This window comes from Pleurodeles waltl, chromosome 8 (assembly GCF_031143425.1).
Source record: "Pleurodeles waltl isolate 20211129_DDA chromosome 8, aPleWal1.hap1.20221129, whole genome shotgun sequence".
In the NCBI taxonomy this organism is placed as follows: Eukaryota; Metazoa; Chordata; class Amphibia; order Caudata; family Salamandridae; genus Pleurodeles; species Pleurodeles waltl.
Window position 1 is genome coordinate 315131811 of NC_090447.1, and position 19772 is coordinate 315151582.

Here is a 19772-nt window from a genome sequence, read left to right on the forward strand (position 1 = left end):
CCCAACATATAAGTGAATGCCGTCGCACTCTATGGAGCACAAAACTAATTCAAATGTAAAGAGTCCAGGATTGAACCGTATGAACAGGATGCTACTGGATGGCACCAAAGAGGTTTTGGAATATTTCATAAATACCCAAGGACACACCAATGAAAAAATGCTTCAATGACTTGCTATCCTCAGTTGCTAATCTTGGGGTCAACAATACTGAACTGAAGTAGAATCCTTAGCACTTAGAAATATATTGATTTAAATGTAGGCCTTTTGGACAAATCGAACACAAACATCTTATATCAAAGGTAACAATGATTTACTTTGTAGAATTGATAAATGGTGCATACATTCATTACATTTCTGAAACATAACCAGTCATCATCAACTGAAACCCACCTTTAAGTTGCTCAACCTCATCTTCAAAGGTAACCAAACTTCTCCTTCGGCTAGGATAAATATACTCAGGTTGGTGTGCACTGTCAGAACATTCCTCAAGCAGCATAACATCAGTACCTGAAACATAGAGAACAGCTAAGAAACAGACGGAACTGTGTGATCTAAAATGTTAGTAAACAGTTATAGCTAAAAAGATGGCATGATTGACATTGACAAGTACCACTACTTGTATTAAACCTTTACATTAAAATTATTACCAGAGCTAAAGCTTTAGAAGCGACTACAAGCAAATCTACCAGCCTTCGGTTTCTATATAAATGTAACAAAAATGCTATATTTACCGGATTCTTGTGAACAACTGAAGCCAGTGTCCCCAGTGCTGCTGCTATAACCAGCAGGCTGTGAACTTGCCATGATAGCAGTGAGATGCGGCGACAATCCCAAATCTGGAAAAAAACACAATGTGCACACTGCCCTTAGAACAGAATAACATTTATAGTTTCAAAGAAATGTCTTTTACACAGTGAGTACAAAAAGGTACACTTGGCTCACATGGATATATCATAATCTGATGATCAACGTCTGTTCCGGTCCGGGCGCAAGTTCATTTTACCATGAAAATGACATTAAATTGTCAATTATGTAACATATAACAACCAAACACGTGGTACTTGTCCAGAGGGTAAGTTAGCATACACAGTATACCAAATAAGAAGATAGCAAGAATAGGATTCAAGATTACAGTTGCCTGAAATTCCAGAACCGGCATTGCGGTACGTTAGGTATTCTCACATGTTGAAAATGCTCTAGTACAAATATTGCACACAGGCACGATACCTGAAATATAGCAACAGCTGAAGAGGGGGGATAGGGAAAATGCACCAAGAGACGAATGAAGAAGGGTGATTACGTCTTGTGGCAAAATATCAGTCGTATAAGCAGGCAACTCTAATTTCAACACCATCCTTACTTCTCGGTACACGAGGACCTTTCCCCAAGAAATCCAGCACATAGTTGAAATGAATATAGTACAAAAACAGAGTCTTTTATAGACAAGAAGTTTTGAGGATTTAAAACATAGTGGGTAGTGAATGAGAAGGAATATACAGTCTTTAACAAACATATCTCAGATGTATTGTGCTCTCTCTCTCATATATAAATAAATGCGTATGCACCAAGTACACATTTACAAGAGGGAATTTCGGCGGTACAGAGGATCGAGTACAGCTAAACTGAACTAGTGTTGCCACTTTCCAGCTATGCTTTAATACCTGTGCTGTCATTGGATGGTAGCATCACTACTGATGTTGCATGGATTTATTAAGTAATTCATGAGTACTACACCTTTATACAGCTAATCCACTTAAGGTCACTATGCATAGACACACTATTGGTTTAATGTAAATTTAACAAGCCTGAACAGGCAGGAGACTAGGACATGCTGGTGGTTATTAAGGGCATAGCCTCAGGGAGGGAGCGGGGCAACAATGGTATCAGGGTGGAACTTTAGTGGGAATTAAGATATTTTACACAGCTCACTTCGCAGGGAGGGTTTGGCTGTTGGGAACCTGCCTCGATCAGACACACCCCAATGACCGAGCTTTCCAAGCATACTCCTCACACACCCCTCTTGTTATTGCACTGTGATGTTGTTAGCCCTGACAGCCTTAGGGTGGTCACCCCTAACTTTTTGCCTGCCTCCCTCCACTTTTTGGACACTGTTTTTCTGCTTTTTAGACTCTGCGCACTTTACCACTGCTAACCAGTGGTAAAGTGCATATGCTCTCTCCCTTTAAACATGGTAACATTGGATCATACCCAATTGGACTATTTAATTTACTTATAAGTCCCTAGTAGAAGGCACTATATGTGCCCAGGGCTTGTAGATTAAATGCTACTAGTGGGCCTGCAGCACGGATTGTGCCACCCACTTAAGAAGCCCCTTAACCTTGTCTCAGGCCTGCCATTGCAAGGCCTGTGTGTGTAGTTTAACTGTCAATTCGACTTGGCATTTACAAGTATTTGCCAAGCCTAAAACTCCCCTTTTTCTACATATAAATCACCCCTAATGTGTGCCCTAGGTAACCCCTAGGGCAGGGTGCTGTGTGGGTAAAAGGCAGGACATGTACCTGTGTAGTTTACATGTCCTGGTAGTGTAAAACTCCTACATTTGTTTTTACACTACTGTGAGGCCTCCACCCTTCCTAGGCTAACATTGGGACTGCCCTCATACATTGTTGGAGTGGTAGCTGCTGATCTGAAAGGAGTAGGAAGGTCTTATTTAATACAAAATCCTGCTGACTTGTGAAGATGGATTTAATATTACTATTTTAGAAATGGCACTTTTAGAAAGCGAGCATTTCTCTGCACTTAAATCTTTCTGTGCCTTACAATCCACGTCTGGCTCGGTTTAGTGGACATCTCCTTGTGCATTCACTCAGACACACCCCAAACACAGGATACTCAGCCTCACTTGCATACATCTGCATTTTGAATGGGTCTTCCTGGGCTGGGAGGGTGGAGGGCCTGCTCTCACACAAAGGACTGCCACACCCCCTACTGGGACCCTGGCAGACAGGATTGAACTGAAAGGGGACCTGGTGCACTTCTAAGCCACTCTCTGGGGTCGCCCCCACTTCAGAGGCACATTTGGGTATAAAATCAGGGCCTCCGCCCTACCACCTCAGACACTTCCTGGTGAAGAAATTTGTAACCAGAACCTGCATCCTGCCAAGAAGAACTGCCTGGCTGCCCAAAGGACTCACCTGACTGCTTTCTGTGAAGGACTGCTGCCTTGCTGTTGCCCTGCTGCCTTGCTGCTCCCTGGTTGTGGTGAAGAAGTGCTCTCCAAGGGCTTGGATAGAGGACCAAAAAGACTTCTCTCTTGCAAATGGACTCCTTGTGCGGTGAAAATTCGACACACAGCTTGCCAAAAATGACACACAGCCTGTCCCGCAGTGAAAAATTCACTTCACGCCGAACCGGAACGACGCTGCTCGACTTCGCAAGGAAAAAGATCGACGTGGAGCCTGCGGTGCGACCGGAACTTCAACGCACGGCCCACCAGATCGACACACAGCCAACGTGGGATGACGCAGCCCGACCTCCAGAGGAGAAATCGACGCGGTGCCTGCCGTGCGGGAGAGATTTCCCCACGCCGCCCACCGGAACGATGCAGTGTGTGACAAGCCCAGGAGTCCATGCACAGACCCCGGGGCGTCTGAAAACCCTGCAACCCGAAGAGGATCCACGACCGAGCGCCGGAAATCGACGCACAGCCATCCCTGCGTGGAAACTAAACAACGCATCAACCGTGTGCGGCCCGAGAAATTGACGCACACCCCTTAGTTTCCCCGCTTCTCCTCCTCTGCGGCCCCTTGCGGAGATTTTTCACGTGAACCAGGTACTTTGTGCTTGAAAGAGACTTTGTTTGCTTTTAAAAGACTTAAGACACTTTACATCACTTTTCAGTGATATCTTTACATTTTCTTATTGCATCTTTTATCGTTTTGACCTGCAAATATCCAGATAAATATTATATATATACACTGTGTGGTGTTTTTTTGTGGTGCTAGATTGTGTTATTGTATGATTTATTACACAAATACTTTACACATTGCCTTCTAAGTTAAGCCTGACTGCTCAGTGCCAAGCTACCAGAGGGTGGGCACAGGATGATTTGGATGGTGTGTGACTTACCCTGATTAGAGTGAGGGTCCTTGCTTGGACAGTGGGTAACCTGACTGCCAACCAAAGACCCCATTTCTAACAGATGTGAAAAATATGTCCACAGTACTTTTTACCAAATTTATTCCAGTATTCCCTACACTGGATCTGCAAGGGTTGCCAAGCAGGTACTTAGACGGGTACATCTTTTGATGGAAGTTCCACTGGTACGATTGCTGATAAATGGCATTTTAAATGGGTTGTCACCTTATTCTGGTACTTGGATACCACTAGTGCACATTCTAATGAGGAGTTCAATGAGGGGGACATAGTAAGAGTTATCACATACATCACTCAATCTTATGAGATGGAATAAACAGTTACCCTTAATGGTGAATGAAATAGTGGTTTTGAAATTTGTGTTGCTGCTCAAATTGTATCTCTCTATAAACGCTTTGTGAATCTGTACACTACTGAAAGACCAGGCATGGTTGTGCAATTTCTCTTCAAAACTGCAGGCAAGAGTAGGAGACAAAATCAAGCAGAGTTCTGCCCCTTTAGGAACAAAGGCTCAGTCCACCCTTTTCCAACTCACCCCACCTCCCTCAGAAATTACCACAAATCAAAGGATAAGGATCTTGGAATTCTAAATTTCAAAATGTTCCAATAAATCCATTAATATTTAGATCGTCCAGTGAAGTATGGAGATCAAAGCCAGTTGTAGTACTGCTCTCCATACACATCTAGGAGGGAGATCTCGTGCACAGATGCTTCTGCAAGCACCCATTAGTGCATATGAGTAGATATTTTTTTACTGTTAGAGAGTAATCATTGTTACTGTCACTGAGAGCCATTCAGTTAAATATTCTAAACATTATGCCCTTACAATCAGGATTTACCTACAATACGATGCTCAAGAAAGAAGTATCCCTAGACCTTAAAATAACTCACAATAATTCATAACTCTAGCTTTGTAAGAATTGAGTTTAAGTATCTAACACCTCTTGAATGAAAATTAACTAGTCTTTTAGAGAAACCAGATAGAGGTCCTGTCTGGATACCCATGATGTAACCCTTCAATTCTGGCAACATGCCTTAAAGCTGACACTCACTCACCCCCTACCCCTTATAATGAAACTGAACTATGAGGCGAGCATGAAAGAATGAGGCGGTATACGTTCCGAAAACACAGTGATGAGTCAGTCCACACAATACAACAGATTGTTAAATATTGCCCCCCTTGTAACATTAGTGAAAGGACTACAGCATTCGCCGAACTCACATGAACATAACTGATTGAGTTTACTGACTGCAGTTTGTCAGTTCAACTAGCAAGGTGGCCTACGCTTTTGCGATTTAAAGTAAACCTATTGTATGAGAAACCATCTTCAATACCAAGCCTTCTACTGTGACACATTTGTATGCAACTAGATTTTAAGGCAAGTGAAATCTCACCATATAACGAACCAGAGTCTTGTGGAGATTGAGACCCTCAATAGCTAGCTTCTATCAGTGGGACATTGTCTCCACTGATGTACTAGTACCCAGCAGCTTCATCATAAGGTCTTTCCTCCACCAGGAGGAAAACATCTCTGGATGTGGAGACATGGTGGGATCTGTGAAAAGTGCAGTGAAAGTGAAATAAAAGTATCTCTTATCCCAGAAAAGTGATATTTATTAAGAATGGGATGGGGTAAAGTTAAAAACAGTGTGATATGGTGGGAACAAATCACATGTCCTTCACATCAAATGGTTGACATGTTTCAGCCTACTTGCACCTGGTTAGGTTGGTGGCTTTCCTCAGGACCTCTATGTATCAGATCTTAACAGTTCTGAATGGACAATGCCATTGGAACATTTTTGTGTTAATGCAATGATTTACTTAATCTGGGAAGTTGATAGATATATCCTATAAGATAAAGCAGATGGTGAATATTAACAAACAGACGTACACAATACTGACAAGTCAGTTATTCTAAAACATATTGGTGCACCCTGTGAAGCAAGGATGAAGTTATTAATTTATCTTTGTGTACTACATGTACTACTCCCTTTGCGTTTATCATGCAGAATGTATGTAACGCACCCTTTGTGTGTCTCATATACAGCAACATAATTGCCTTTTTTCTGTGGACACTAGCCGGGTTATTAAAAGTAGCATATATTCACAACACTGTTGTGATATAGTTAAAATTGCCACACTAGCTAAAGCACTTCGAGAAGCGTGATTACATGCCCCTATAAATCAAGAGAGACTCTTTGGGAGTTGCGCATGCTGGAGATCCAAGTGAGGTGTGACTACGTTTTAAAATAGATGTTCGCAGTCTGTCAGGTATTGCAGAGATTACTGAAACAATTCAGATCAGTGGCCCTTAAAACACAGAAGAAAAATATTGCAGTGACTGAAAAAAACAGAGAAGCCTTTTTTGGGAGAATAAGGCATTGCGATGGGACCCTCTTTAAAGTCACTGTAAATGAAAGACTACTTCAGAAGGGGAAAGGCTATGCAACATTGGGCCCGGGGAGGAGACGGGTCATTATTTAGTGCAGTCTACCATGACAGGGAGAAAAGAGAGATCTTAGGTATGCGCATTTGAGAAAAGCCATGCAGCCAGCTTTCTGAGGGGTTTTGGAGCGCATGCAAACAACTACCTTCATGGCTATTTGCCGGTACTCTGCTCACGGGCTCCTCCCAGTCCTACATGTTAAAGGGAGGAACGCCAGGTCTTTTAATCTGTGGGAGTGGCACTGATTTCAGATACATTTGTTTCCAAAGCTTAAGTCAGTTTTCCATTAAGTATAAAGAGACTACGCTTTGGGTGTTTCATGTGGAAGCCCAGTTACAATAATATATGTGGGGACTTGATTCACCCAACCTCAGACGAGGTAAACTTCGATTTCCCTTCCATAGTTATAAAAAACAAATCAACCACAGGGCATACTCAACCCATATGTAATGGAACAAACAACTTTTCTGAGTGAAATCTGTGGCAGACATTCACTGACCATGAAGGTGCCAGAAACGTGTGACACAAATAATTAAAATACACCGATTTCAAGGGGGCATTATGAGAAACTGTCATCTCGTATGCCAACAGTCCTTCCCATTTGGTCAGCTGTGCCCTTTCCTTATTGCGTAGCTACAGGAATGGCAGGGCAAATCACAAGGTGTAGCATTCAGAGATCTTAATGACATCACAAAATAATCGTGAAAATATAAACTGAAACACAATGCACCTCTATGGACCTTTCCAAGTCCAATAAGAGCTGAGGAGGATCCTGCGTGGGACTCCACCACCTTTTGGTGGAGGAAATTCCTATTCAAGAGAACTGCATTTGCATAAGCGCTATCCTATAGATAATGACCTAATTCTAAATGATGCTACAAACTTCGACCCTGGTCACCATACTGTATTGGGAGTTCTAGCCTGGCGTCTTGTCACATACAGCAAGCGTAATATCCCAGGTAGTTGCTGCTTATTGCACTCATGGGACCAGCCACCATGTTTGCATACTTGAAGGTCCACTCACCTCAGCATCCAGGTCCTCTGACAAGTGCCCAGAATATAGATTAGTGTTGCTGTGGATGAGGCAGTAATATCTCCCCAATTGTCTCTGAAAAAAAACGCCAAACCTGGCAACCTTATCAGCATGCTTAACTTTCTCTTTTTTAGTTGTTGCCTTGGGCATACCTGGTTCATTCTTTCTGTTCCAAGTTTAAGAAACTCCAACTCCCAGTCTGGTCTAGGTTTGATACTCTTCTCCTCCAACCTGGCAGTCCAATCCCAGGTGGACTTCAGATTTATGACCCAAAGTTTCTTATCACCAGCAACCATCTTCAGCTTTGTCGGGCAGTTCAACAGGAACTTTACTTCCAAACTCTTCAGTTTCCTTTTAATGCTGTCAACAGAATCTTAGTGCTACTGTTGCAGGAGGAGGAAGATAAACACAGATGATCTGGTGGTGTATGCAACCACAGTATCTTGACATTTATAGAAAATGACTAGGATCCGAGTTATTCAAAGGACAGGTAATAATGCCATGTGAAGGGGCCCCAAGTCTGGGTAAGGTCCAGGCATTTTTGGGGCTCTATGAACATCCTCCACGAAGGATCTTTGTTGAACCTGGCATCCACTAGGGAGGTTCATCCCCAGATTTTTTGCCTTTGCTTTCTGTTTTGTTGCTGTATCGTTTTGTTGGCCTTAGGACTAAGGGTACTTTACCACTGCTGATCAGTGCTTAAGTGCATGTGCTTCTCCCCTAAAACATGGTAACATTGGTGTATCCACAATGTGCAGATTTAATTTACATAAACGTCCCTTGTAGGCTGGTATACCATATACCCAGGGCATGTAAATTAAATGCTACTAGCAGCACTGACTGGACCACCGACTTGAGTAGCTATGAAAACATGTCTTAAGACTGCCACCGTGAAGCTTGTGTGCTCAGTGTAACTGCCACAGTGACTTAGCACTTAAAACCTCTACCAAGCCTTAATCTCCACTTTTCTTACACTTAATTCACCCCCTTATGTGGGCTATAGGTAGCCCATAGGGCAGGGTGTAATGTAAGCAAAAGGCAGGACATACAAGTTCTCATGTCCTGGTAATGGAAAACTCCACAATGTTGTTTTTCATTAGAATGAGGCCTGCCCCTCTCATAGGCCAGCATTGGGAATTCCTTATATTACCGTTAAGCTGTAATTCCTGATCTGAAAGAAGTAGCTGCATCATTTATAGCACCACTGAAATGGTAATAATACATCCTGTCTCCTTCTAAGGTTGGATTTATCATGACTATTTTAGAAATGCCACTTTTAGATATTAGGCATTTCTCGACACTCACTGCCCTGTGTGCCCACTGCCCATCTCCAATACACATCTGGCTTGGGTTAGGTGACAGTTACACTTGTGCATTCCCTTCAAACACCCACAACACAGGATACTCAACTGCATTTGCATGCATCTGCATACTGCTTCTTCTTCGAGAAGAGGTTGGGAAGGGCTCACATTTACACTTCAGAGGGGTAGTGGCTGGGGTCCACACAAAGGGGCTGATTACCTCCCACTGATAGTCTGGAGCTGAGGCTAACCTGAAAGGGGGATATGTGCACTTCACAACAACTCTTTGAAGTCAACCCACACAAAGGCCCTTTTTGATATATATATTGGGTCCATGACGCACTCAAGACAGTACACTTCTGCACTCAAGACAGACTGCTGGAGTAAAGACTGCAGTGTGTAAGGATTGCCACTCTGCCAGGACTGACTGCTCCCAGGAACTGCTACCCTGCTTGGTTGTGCTGCTCTGCAGCCTGCTGATCCTTGCCCAGTAACCCAACACTCGACCTTCAATCCCAGAGTGACACTGAGCGGTCCTTCTTTCCCTTACCGCTCGCATCACAACTCTGACTTTCACCAGAGCGACATCTGCCCTGCTTTGCTGCTCTCATCGCATCAACCTCATCCCAGTAGCTTCTAATCAGCTTTGTTGCTCTCAGCGCATCAACTTAATCTGAGTGGATTATGCCCTTATTAAATGCTCGCATCTCCAGCTTCACTCAAGTGACCTCTTGTCCTGCTTCGCCGCTCTCATCGTAACACTCAGACTTTCACCCGACTGGCCTCTGCCCTGCTTCACCACTCGCATCCCTTCAAATTGACCCGAGTGGCCTTTTGCCCTGCTTTGCCACTCGCACCTCTTCAACTTCACCTAAGGGGCTTCTACACAGCTTTGCTGCTCGCACCTCATCAACTTCAGCCCAGGCGGATCTGGCCTGCATAGCCGTACCCCGTGCTCCTGGTAGCAGCACGACCACAGACATTGGACACTGGTGCAGAGGAGTCACCAGCATCATCGTTTTGACCTATTACCCTCTTCTTGCACATAAATCTTACTACCTTTGGCCTACAAACCTAAGTATCTCTGCATCTTACTGAACTGATAAATAAGCTCTATTTTTCTATGCACCCGTGTGAAATCTTTTTCTGTGGTGTATGTGTGTGTAGCAAAGTGCTTTGCACATTGCCTCCTAAGTTAGGCCTGCCTGCTCTGTGCCAAGCTACCACAGGGTGAGCACAGGCTAATTTGTGATGTGTCACTCACTCGCCCTGACTAGAGCCGTGGTCTATATTTGGACAGGGTGCATACCATTGCCAACTAGAGACTTAGGGTGAGATTACAAACTTGGCAGAGGGGATTACTCAGTCCCAAACGTGACTGATATCCTGCCCGCCATTTTACAAGTTCAATAGAATATAATGGAAATTGTAATACGGCAGGCGGGATATCTGTCATGTTTGGGACGGAGTGATCCCCTCCACCAAGGTCATAATCAGGCCCTCAGATTCTAACAATCTTCAAGGAAGACAGCCCTGCTCTGGCAGTCACACCACCTTACTATGGTGGCACCTTAAGCAGCTTTCTGCTTCCTTGGCTCTGTATTCAAAGAGTTCCATGGGCCCCAGTACAGCTTCCATTTGCTGTTTAAGAGTAACGGCTGTCCCCCAAGGTCTCCAACAGATCCTTTCACACTGGTATCTTTTAAAGCGATATTGTGCAAATTACAGCATTATGGATTAAATCCTATTGTTAACCAGATCAGTGCAGGAGAGAGGAAAAAGGAGGCACAGGTTGAAATCCATTGACCATCCTGCAACACTGTAATCTCAGCACTTACATTTTGGTTTGTCACATACTGCCTTTCTTTGGGGTAGAGAAGGACAGGGAGAGCTAATTCACCTTGTAGATTCAGCAATCAACTGCTGAGGTACAGGCCTCTCCCCCTTACTGGAGGTCGACCAGCATGTTGCCTCATTCTCAGCAAACAAGGTGCTTGGGTGTAGTGCATACTTCCTTCACTGGTTCCAGGCCAGGTATGGACCATCAGTGCAATGCGGCAAAGGAAAGTCTATTCCAAGGATGTTTGAATAACCAAACATTTTGATGACCTGGCCACACAGCTCACTCTCTCCGAGGCTCCAAGTGAGGTATACATGATCAGTACACTGGGCTGCAGCAGATAATCCACACTAAGGATGCCAGTTCACACAATTTACCCTGCCTGTTGTTCACTTTGTCCCACAGCAACGGACAACATGTTTGTTGGGTTTTGCATTTGAGTACCAGAAGTACTTCATGTTTCAGTCATGTGTCTCCAGCTGCAATGGCTGCATTCACCCTGCAATACTGCAGAAAGGTACTACACCCTTACGCTCAGGAGTCAATACCTCAGAGAAATGAACTGTTCTCTGGCATGCGAGGGGTTGCATGCTTCCCATGGGCAACAGAATTATGCCAGAATGTAGTTTTAACAAGGTACACAGCAGAGGAGGTGGGAGGCAGTCACTTGCCATGTTCATCCCCACAGAAACTAGTGTAATGAAGTAACAGGACTCATAAGGTTTCCATTCAGCCTTCTTTTCTTGCCATTGGAATAAAATATTTCATTTTATGGAGTGGTGTTTGAGGGGTGCATGGAACAGATTGGAAAAAAACACTCTGTTGTTGGGGTGGTACACGATGGGGATGCAGGGACTTTGCGATGAAGAAAACACTGCAGTGTTTGTTTTGAATACGATGTGCCAGTTCTGGTAAAGCAATGGCAGAGATGCACCGGTTCTGCCCAAGCAACCGCAGAGATGCAGTGGCTCTTCTGAAGCAGCACCTCAGATCTACTTTTAAGGACCCAGTACTGAGAAGCCACCATTTGGCAAGTAAGGCTCACAGCTAGAAGAGCCCAGTTGCAGTATTAGGTTGGTTGGAAGCATTTTGTGTCCCTGAGACTTCAGATCAGGAGACCAGTCATCTGGTCTGGCCCTTTGAGTCACTATGGGTTCTGCTGTGGAGCGATGTGGGTCCAGTCCTTCTCACTCCCAGGCAAGAGGGTAGCAGGCCAACACAGCAAACGAGTAGCCCATCATAGTGGCAGTCCTTAAAGCAGCAAAGCCACTTTTCTTCCTGGCAGAGTTTAAACAGGTCCAGAAGTGTACTTAAGTGGTGGTGTCTATGGTCCAGTAATGATACTTTGGTGCCCTGGTTCTAGAAGATGGAAGAAGCTTCAAAGCATTGTCTTTGAGGAGCAACAAATCCCTTCACTCCTCTGGCTTCAAGCTGCCTGGAGTGACAGTGCTGTTAAGCCCTTTGTGTGTGGACAGGACACAGCCTATTCCGGGGTAAGTGAGACTGTATCCAGCTCCTCCCTCCCAGCCTGCCAAGGATGACCCATTAAGTCACAGCTACACTCCCATTGGGTATGGCTGTCTAGGAGAAATACACAAAGCCCACCTACCAACTAAACCCAGTCATGGGACCAGAGACAGGCTGGAGGCACTAAATAACTGAGGCAAGAAAATGCTAACTTTCTAAAAGTGGCATTTTCAGAACAGCAATTTAAAATCCAACTTCACCATAAGTTAGGATTTAAATTGTGACTCCACAGACACCCAACATGAAAGGGTCATCTGTTTCCATCTCCAATGTTATCCTATGGGAGAAATAGATCTTGTAGTAGTGAAAAACCAATTTAAGAGTTTTTCACTACAAGGACATGTAAAACTTAAAAAAGTACATGCGTACATGAATACATTTCCCCCTGCCCTCTGGGCAGTCCCGGCCGATCCAAGGGTGACATATGTATTAAAAGAGGACGTTTTGGGCCTGGCAAAAGGTTTATTTTGTCAGGTCGACATGGCAGTTTAAATGCACTCACAGACCTTGCAATGGCGGCCTAAAACATGTTTGAAGAGCTACTTAAGTGGGTACAACAATTAGTGCTACATGCCAACTAGTAGCATTTTATTTACAGGCCCTGGGGACACATAGCTCACTTTAGTAGGAGCTTATAAGTAAATTCAATCTGCCAATGTGGTATATGCCAATCCAATCATGTTTTCCGGACCGCACAAGCACTCTAGTACTGGTAAAGTGCAGAGTCCTAAGGCCAACAAAACCAAATTCAGAAAAATTCGAGGTCAGCAGTCAATAAGTATGGGAGAAGACTACCCCAGGGCTGACAGGTCTAACACACTCAATGAGCAAAACCAAACAACAAAAAATCTCAACTACAATTATCCTCACTGGACTGTCTTATTTAACCTTAATAGTTCTTTAGTATTTCTTTTTTGTCTCGGGTTTCCATCCTTGTATCCTGCCAAGCACTTGGGCTAGTCATGCTCCTCCAGGAGTGGGGCGGGACCGAGGGCTGCTCCAGAAGGGGTTTATCTCCAGGAGATCTTCCGTAAGCGCAGTACATTCCATATTATTGGTCTCCCCCTCCACACAAAAATTTCTCTGTCAAGCCAGACCTGCAGCATCTCCCACTTGTCTTCCAGGCTCTACTCTCTTCTTGGCTCCTCCTCCTTTCTTAGTCTCTCCTTTCTTCCAGTCCTGTGGGGCGTAGAGTCTCAGGGCTGTTTGTTGTTTCCTGTCTCTGCTTTTCTGTTTTAAATCCTCGTATTCCTGTTTGTGTTGCAGGTCGCAAACTGACTTAATTAATTGCAGGAGATCAAGTAAGCCTACATCGATTACTTTTTCCCGAGTTGCTATCCGAGATCCCGAATGGAGCTCTTGATTCTGTCAAAATGACTTTAAAATTAATTCAGCAATGCTTAAGATGCAACTGACATTTGACTGGTCCTGTTGCAGCCTCCCAGCCTTTCAGAAGTGATACAAAAATGTGTATGATTTTGTCCAGCAGTACTAATCTTTTAGTCACTAGTCAGACATGTGACTAACTCTTATCAAGCCCCACCAGTCTTTCGGAGACAAAATTATAACGGGCTGACCTATATCCAACCCAACTGGCTTTTTGTGAACGAGAGGTGACTACAGTGCTGACCAGGTGTTCCATGACATGTGTTTTCTTCATCCGGTTAGGGATTTTCGGCCACCAGCACTCTGGTTTACAGGACTTGGTAGTTTTACTTTTTACATTATAAAATTGGGATCCAAAATCTCAGCACGATATGTGCTGTTGACTAATGAGTCATAACTAGGTTATTATAGCTATGGGCAGATAAAATTCCTTATCACCACATCAAACACAGACGAGGCCAGAAGATATTTGAAAGTTGGGTCTCAAAAGTTACAACCTACATCATTAAAGGGACAGTGTCACTGACAAAATAATGTACGCGCTAACTGGTTACACAGGGTGCAAGTCGAGGGGGGACACAGGTGCATGGAGCAACCCCGCCCCCCCAAAAAAAACATTTTGTGTATAACTTGACGTAGGGATGTTTGCAAACATCTCTGCTGCTTGCAGCATCCTCGTTGTTGGTGTGATAGTTTAAACCTTTTAGTTGAGTATTAGAGAACTTCACACCATTAAGCCTTCTGTTTACCAAACTGTAAATGTGAAGCATTTTTTGCTTTGAAGATATATAAAAAACACATGTTTGATTGGTTCCACATTCCTGGGCTCACTATGCCACTGGATTCAAGCTAGCCTGGCTGATGAAGGGTGATACCCTGAAACCGGTCATAGGATGCTTGTTTCCAGTCCAGGGAGGACCTGACCTGGAAGTTCGGGCAGGACTGTTCCCATGGGGAACAGTGTCAAGACTGATTTGCATATGGCTGGATCCAAACTGGAATGGAATGGTGCACAAAATAATTGATGGATTAAACCCTGATCTGTGACTGGGGGTGAATGTTTGATTGGCTATACATTCCATCCATCATGTGTGTCTGTTTGCATTTAAAAAACACCAGCATGAAACAAACACTCCTTAAAAACAAGGTTAATTACATAGAGCATGTTTTTGCTCACTAACAGATGCTTGAAAAAATTGAATTTACAAGTTCCACGTCTGTTTAAAATATATTGTCACTTTCAGCCATTTTGAAGCTCTCAGACCTTTGATATATGCAAAACTAAATGTGATTTAGCAAAGGTGAAGTCAAAACAACTATATTTTTCCTATGATTGTGTTAATATGTTCATTCTGTAAAATAGGCCCTTGATCTTTTAAGTAAGTACTATTTAAAGGTCATGACAAATGAATTGTGATGCCACTGCCTGTGTCATTTGTTAATTGGATACAAATATTCATTTTTTCCTTAGAACTTGTAATATGTGGGTACAGAGAAGACTTCAAACAACTCAATCACCAACTAGTAATATTCACTAATAAGAAGACAAGAACAAATAAGTCTAGCATCAATTGTATTAAGACATGATAATAATAAGAAAATTGCTTCTCTATGTAGCAATTGTTTTGCAGTAGAAGTGTCTTCACATTTCGCACATAAGCGAAGCTAGTCAAAAGTCTTTGAATATTACACAATATCTCATTATGAAGAACTGCGATATTCAATTTCTTAGCCATAAACTGCTACACAAGGATAATCCCCAGCTACGAATCTGAGCTTGCAGTGGCTAGCTGTACATCATTATGATCATCACACAATTCTTGATATAAGTCAAGATTCTCCTGCTGCATATATCTAAGAACATCATTAACCTCTTTAAAAAAGTCTTTTTTTTTATTTTTTTTAACAACTTTCTTTATCTTTTTGTGTTTCTGAAGTATCAGAGTCAAAAGTGTTAAAGTTCACAATGATACAAGTACTTCTAAAGCAAGCTATAGTAACTAGCTCCAAATCAGTCTTTTGCACTCTCTCAGTTTACAGGTCACCAAGTTCATTTTGTTTAAGGCAGTGTTAGCAAAGTATCTACAATTTAAGGGTGCAAAACTCCCAAATAAGGACTGGTATAGGCAGGGATGTAGAATTCCTATCGCCTGACGGCCGGGACATATTGTTTGGGGTCAAGGGCAACAAGTTTTCATGTTTATTTTGTCCCTGGGACAAGTAGGCCAAACCCTCATCAGCACAAACCCTTTGGTTGTCAATTTAAAGAGAAGGGAATGGTCTGCAGTTCAGGTAACATGCGTGTCCACACGTTTGAAAAGTTTAACAATATGAGGCTAAGTATAATGCTCCAAGAATGCTCTATCATTAGATGCAAATTTTTGCTGAAGCTTGTAAGCGAGAATAATGATTCTTTGTTTTCAAAGTAAAATGTTCAGAAAATAAAGCAAGTATGTAAAAAACACGTTTCACTACTATGACATTTTTGGTGCTATTTCTTTGACGCGTCATTTAATAAACTGTGTTGATGCATGCTAGTAGTTCCAAAAAATATTCCTAATGGAAAATTAGTGTAACAATTTTCAAAAAGATTATGGCAAGCAAGAAAATAAACCAACACTGGCAAAGTCAACTGATCCGGCATTAGTTGTCAGTCTTTTGGTATTGTCAATGCGTGTCTTGTTATTAGAGAGCATTCTGGGATCATTATACATATCCTCATATTGTTAAACTTTTCAAGCATGTGTACACTTTTTTTAGGGTTGAGTCTGCGTCGCATGTGCTTGCGCATGCGTTTCGCTAAGCGAGACACTTTAGTAATTAAAAAGGGCTCGGAGCCCTGTCCACGTCACGTCACGTCAGTGTCCGTCATTGGCTTGTCGGCTTGCCTGTTAGAATGTGCTTGATTTCATTAGTGGAAGGCATGCACGTCATGCCTTTTCCGGTAGATAGCCCTCCTCGAGCGCATCGACCAAGTACAGAAAACATGCGAGGCTCGCTGTTTTCTGTCTGGCTCGTGGACTACTTTTTCTCTATTTTCCCAGCTTGATCTCGCTTGGCAGAAGTCGAGCACTTTACATAATATCGGCCCTGCTACACAGATAATTGCACTTTTTCGGGTTACATACATAAATGCACTTTTGGCGATAGGTTTCATTACCAGTGAAAAGTCGGGTTAGGAGTTTACAACGCTATCAGCTCTACCACGAGCAAACGCGAGACCCGTTGCATTGTAAAGGCTTGTTTTGTTTACTGGAACCACTGTCAGTAGTGCAGTGTGGATCTTATAACTTTTATTTAGAACGCTCACCCTAATAATAAAGGCTTTGCATTAATGAACCATAAATCCAAGTTCAGAGCATTAACACACGGACACAAATATTACCTAAACTGCAGACAGCTCCCTTCCCTGTAAACTGGCAGCCAAAGGGTTTGTGCTGCAGGGGGATGGGTCTACTTGTCCCAAGGACAAAATAAACATGAAAATGTGTTGTCCTTGACCCAAAACAATATGTCCTGGGCGTCAGGCAATAGGAATTCCACACCCCTGAATTCTTGGGTGAAACAACATTGATTCTGTTCTACAATTCATATTTTTCTATCTACATCTTAAACATACTGCCAACTTCTAGTCTTCATAAATTCCATACTGCTCAATGTCCTTTGCCCCTTCCATACAACGTAATTCCACGTACATCACATGTATTCCCTTTATGAAAAAATAAGTGACATTTCCACCCACTTCCAAACCCACTGCCTAAACTCCCACTGAGTGTGAATAAATGCTAGCACGATAACTATTTAACATGACAAGTGCACTTAATACACCCATGCTCTACATAATTAAAGCAATGTTTATCCAGCCACTAGCTTCTGAACTGACTACCACAAAATACGGACACCTAGATTCCAGCAACCACATCTCTGAAATGTTCCTACCCTAACCATGCACTTGTGTGCATATTTTTTCCACTTACATGTGGTTTAATGCAACATGGTCCACATTCACTTTCTTGCCATCGCAGTCACTAGCTGTACAAAACATTACTCCATTCCTCGGACTAGCATGGCAACCCTTTCCTACAAACGCAAATAACCAAACTTAATAAGGAATCCATAATCAATTAGACTTCTCCAATAGTCAACAGCTACTGCTACTAGTAATATTTGTAAAACGAATATATGTATAAATTTTTCTTAAAATGTATGTGTGCACTATTTAAGACACTTATTTTCATTTTAAAGAAACCGTCTGCAGTTAGCTACAGCTACTTCAGAATGGGTGTATTTGATATTAACAAAGGTTGTTTGTTATATTTGTTAATGTGTCATATTAACACTGAATTGAAGAAAATATGTGCAGGTTTTTAAAACACCCAGTAAAACATTGGGAATATAGCCATTACCTGTGATCCTATTGGAAATGCTGAACATCCTGGATGTCCTATGGCGCTGAACAAAAGACTCTCTGTAGTATCGGTCTCCAAAGCACATTCCTAATAACTCCTTTCGAACAGTTTTATTCCACAGTCCATAAATAAGTGGATGGCAAATTGCACTTGTGAAAGAGAGCCAAGTAGCTAAAGTCTCAAGAGCAGGTGAAATACTGTCTTTTCCCCAAAGGGCTTCGGTGCTTATTACAACCATATAAGGTCCCCATGTGAGAACAAAAGCACCAATCACAACTAAGATAGTAATAAGTGCTTTGCATTGATTGGCAGAATAGACAATATGCGGAAAGGCACTCCTTTTGCTTCCAGACGAAGAGGTAGAAGTGTTTGAATTTTTTCTCCCATTCTTTTGGGAATCTTCTTGCACGATGACCACAGTACCACAGTGAACCTTCCGTGCTTTAATTCGAGCAACACGAAAGATAAATCCATAGCAAAGTACCATAATGAGAAACGGCAGTAAAGCACACCAAATCTGCCAAAAAACGGTGTATCCAACATTCTTGTGCCATGCAGCCACACACATCCATTTGAAATGATCAAATTCCAATGATGACCACCCGAAAAGCGGAGGAAGGCATCCAACGAGGGAATGTAGCCATACATAGACAATGGCAAAAACGGCTCGGTTTCCAGTTATCTTCATGGGATAAACCATTGGATATAGAACAGCATAATACCTAAAAGAGAAAGATAGAATACAATTACGGTTAAACACGTCTCTCAATAGGTTTTACACTTAAAGAAGTAAACGTGCTATACAAAACAAGTAGAGGAAAATATATATCTAGTCCTAGAAACAGGAAAACAATGTTTAGCAACGTCATAAGAGAAAAATCACTATTTTGATGGCATGGCGAGAGAAATAAAAGATTTAGAGCTGCTCTTCCAAAACAAGAGACAGGGGAATATGGGGTGGCCTAATTCAGTTAGAGCACAGTTTTTTTTACTAAGCAAAGACACGTGAAGTTGTATTTTCTCATTAGCGAACGTATTCCCCTATTGCAGTAAAACGTTATTTTGGAAATTTTGTCAATCTGGCCTCAGGCCTTCTATGTTAGTGGTGTTAGGACTTTTCTCCAAAATTATATAGCTTCTTACTTCACTCATTAGGAGATAATAAGTCTTAACTATAAACACTGAATTGTCTGATTGAACCACACACTGCATATGATGGGTACACACACTGCGTATGATGGGTACACATGCTTGCCGGTTTAATTTCTTACTCGCAAAGCATGGCTAGTATGGAGTTCACCTTAAGCTTTGCATATACATCATGTAATATGGGGCAAGTGGCCCCAGCTGTAACCTGAAATTGCAACTTAGACCTAATTAGCTGTTAATATTGAGTGTAAACACAAACAAGAGGAGGCCTCTTTTAAACAAAATAATAATAATAAAAAAAAATTATAATAAAAACAAATAAAGAGACACGCAGGTGGAGACTTGCAGGCAGGTTCACGCAGGCTAAACATCATACTCCAATTGTGAAGACCAGAAAAACCAAATCCTCCTTGGGAAGATTGGAATTTTACGTTTTCCGAGGGAAAAGACTGGTTTGCAGATGGCATCCCAGCTAAATCCGTGAAAGTTTGTTCCAATCATTTTTCACAAGATGTAGAAGAATTGGGAAGGAAAGCATGGGTTCATAAACTGTTAACAACAGAT

At 42.5% G+C, this 19772-nt stretch overlaps 1 protein-coding gene across 1 annotated transcript in view; it reads right to left on the bottom strand.

Annotated features, from left to right (window-relative positions):
* The window catches only part of GPR161 (G protein-coupled receptor 161), a 60308-nt gene that overhangs the window by 18696 nt on the left and 21840 nt on the right, over positions 1 to 19772 (bottom strand). The window contains exons 3-5 of the mRNA XM_069204160.1: positions 18057 to 18781; positions 732 to 836; positions 391 to 507 (exon numbers count right to left, since the gene is read on the bottom strand). Coding sequence (XP_069060261.1) covers positions 391 to 507; positions 732 to 836; positions 18057 to 18781 — 947 coding nt within the window. The remainder of the gene's footprint in view (positions 1 to 390; positions 508 to 731; positions 837 to 18056; positions 18782 to 19772) is intronic.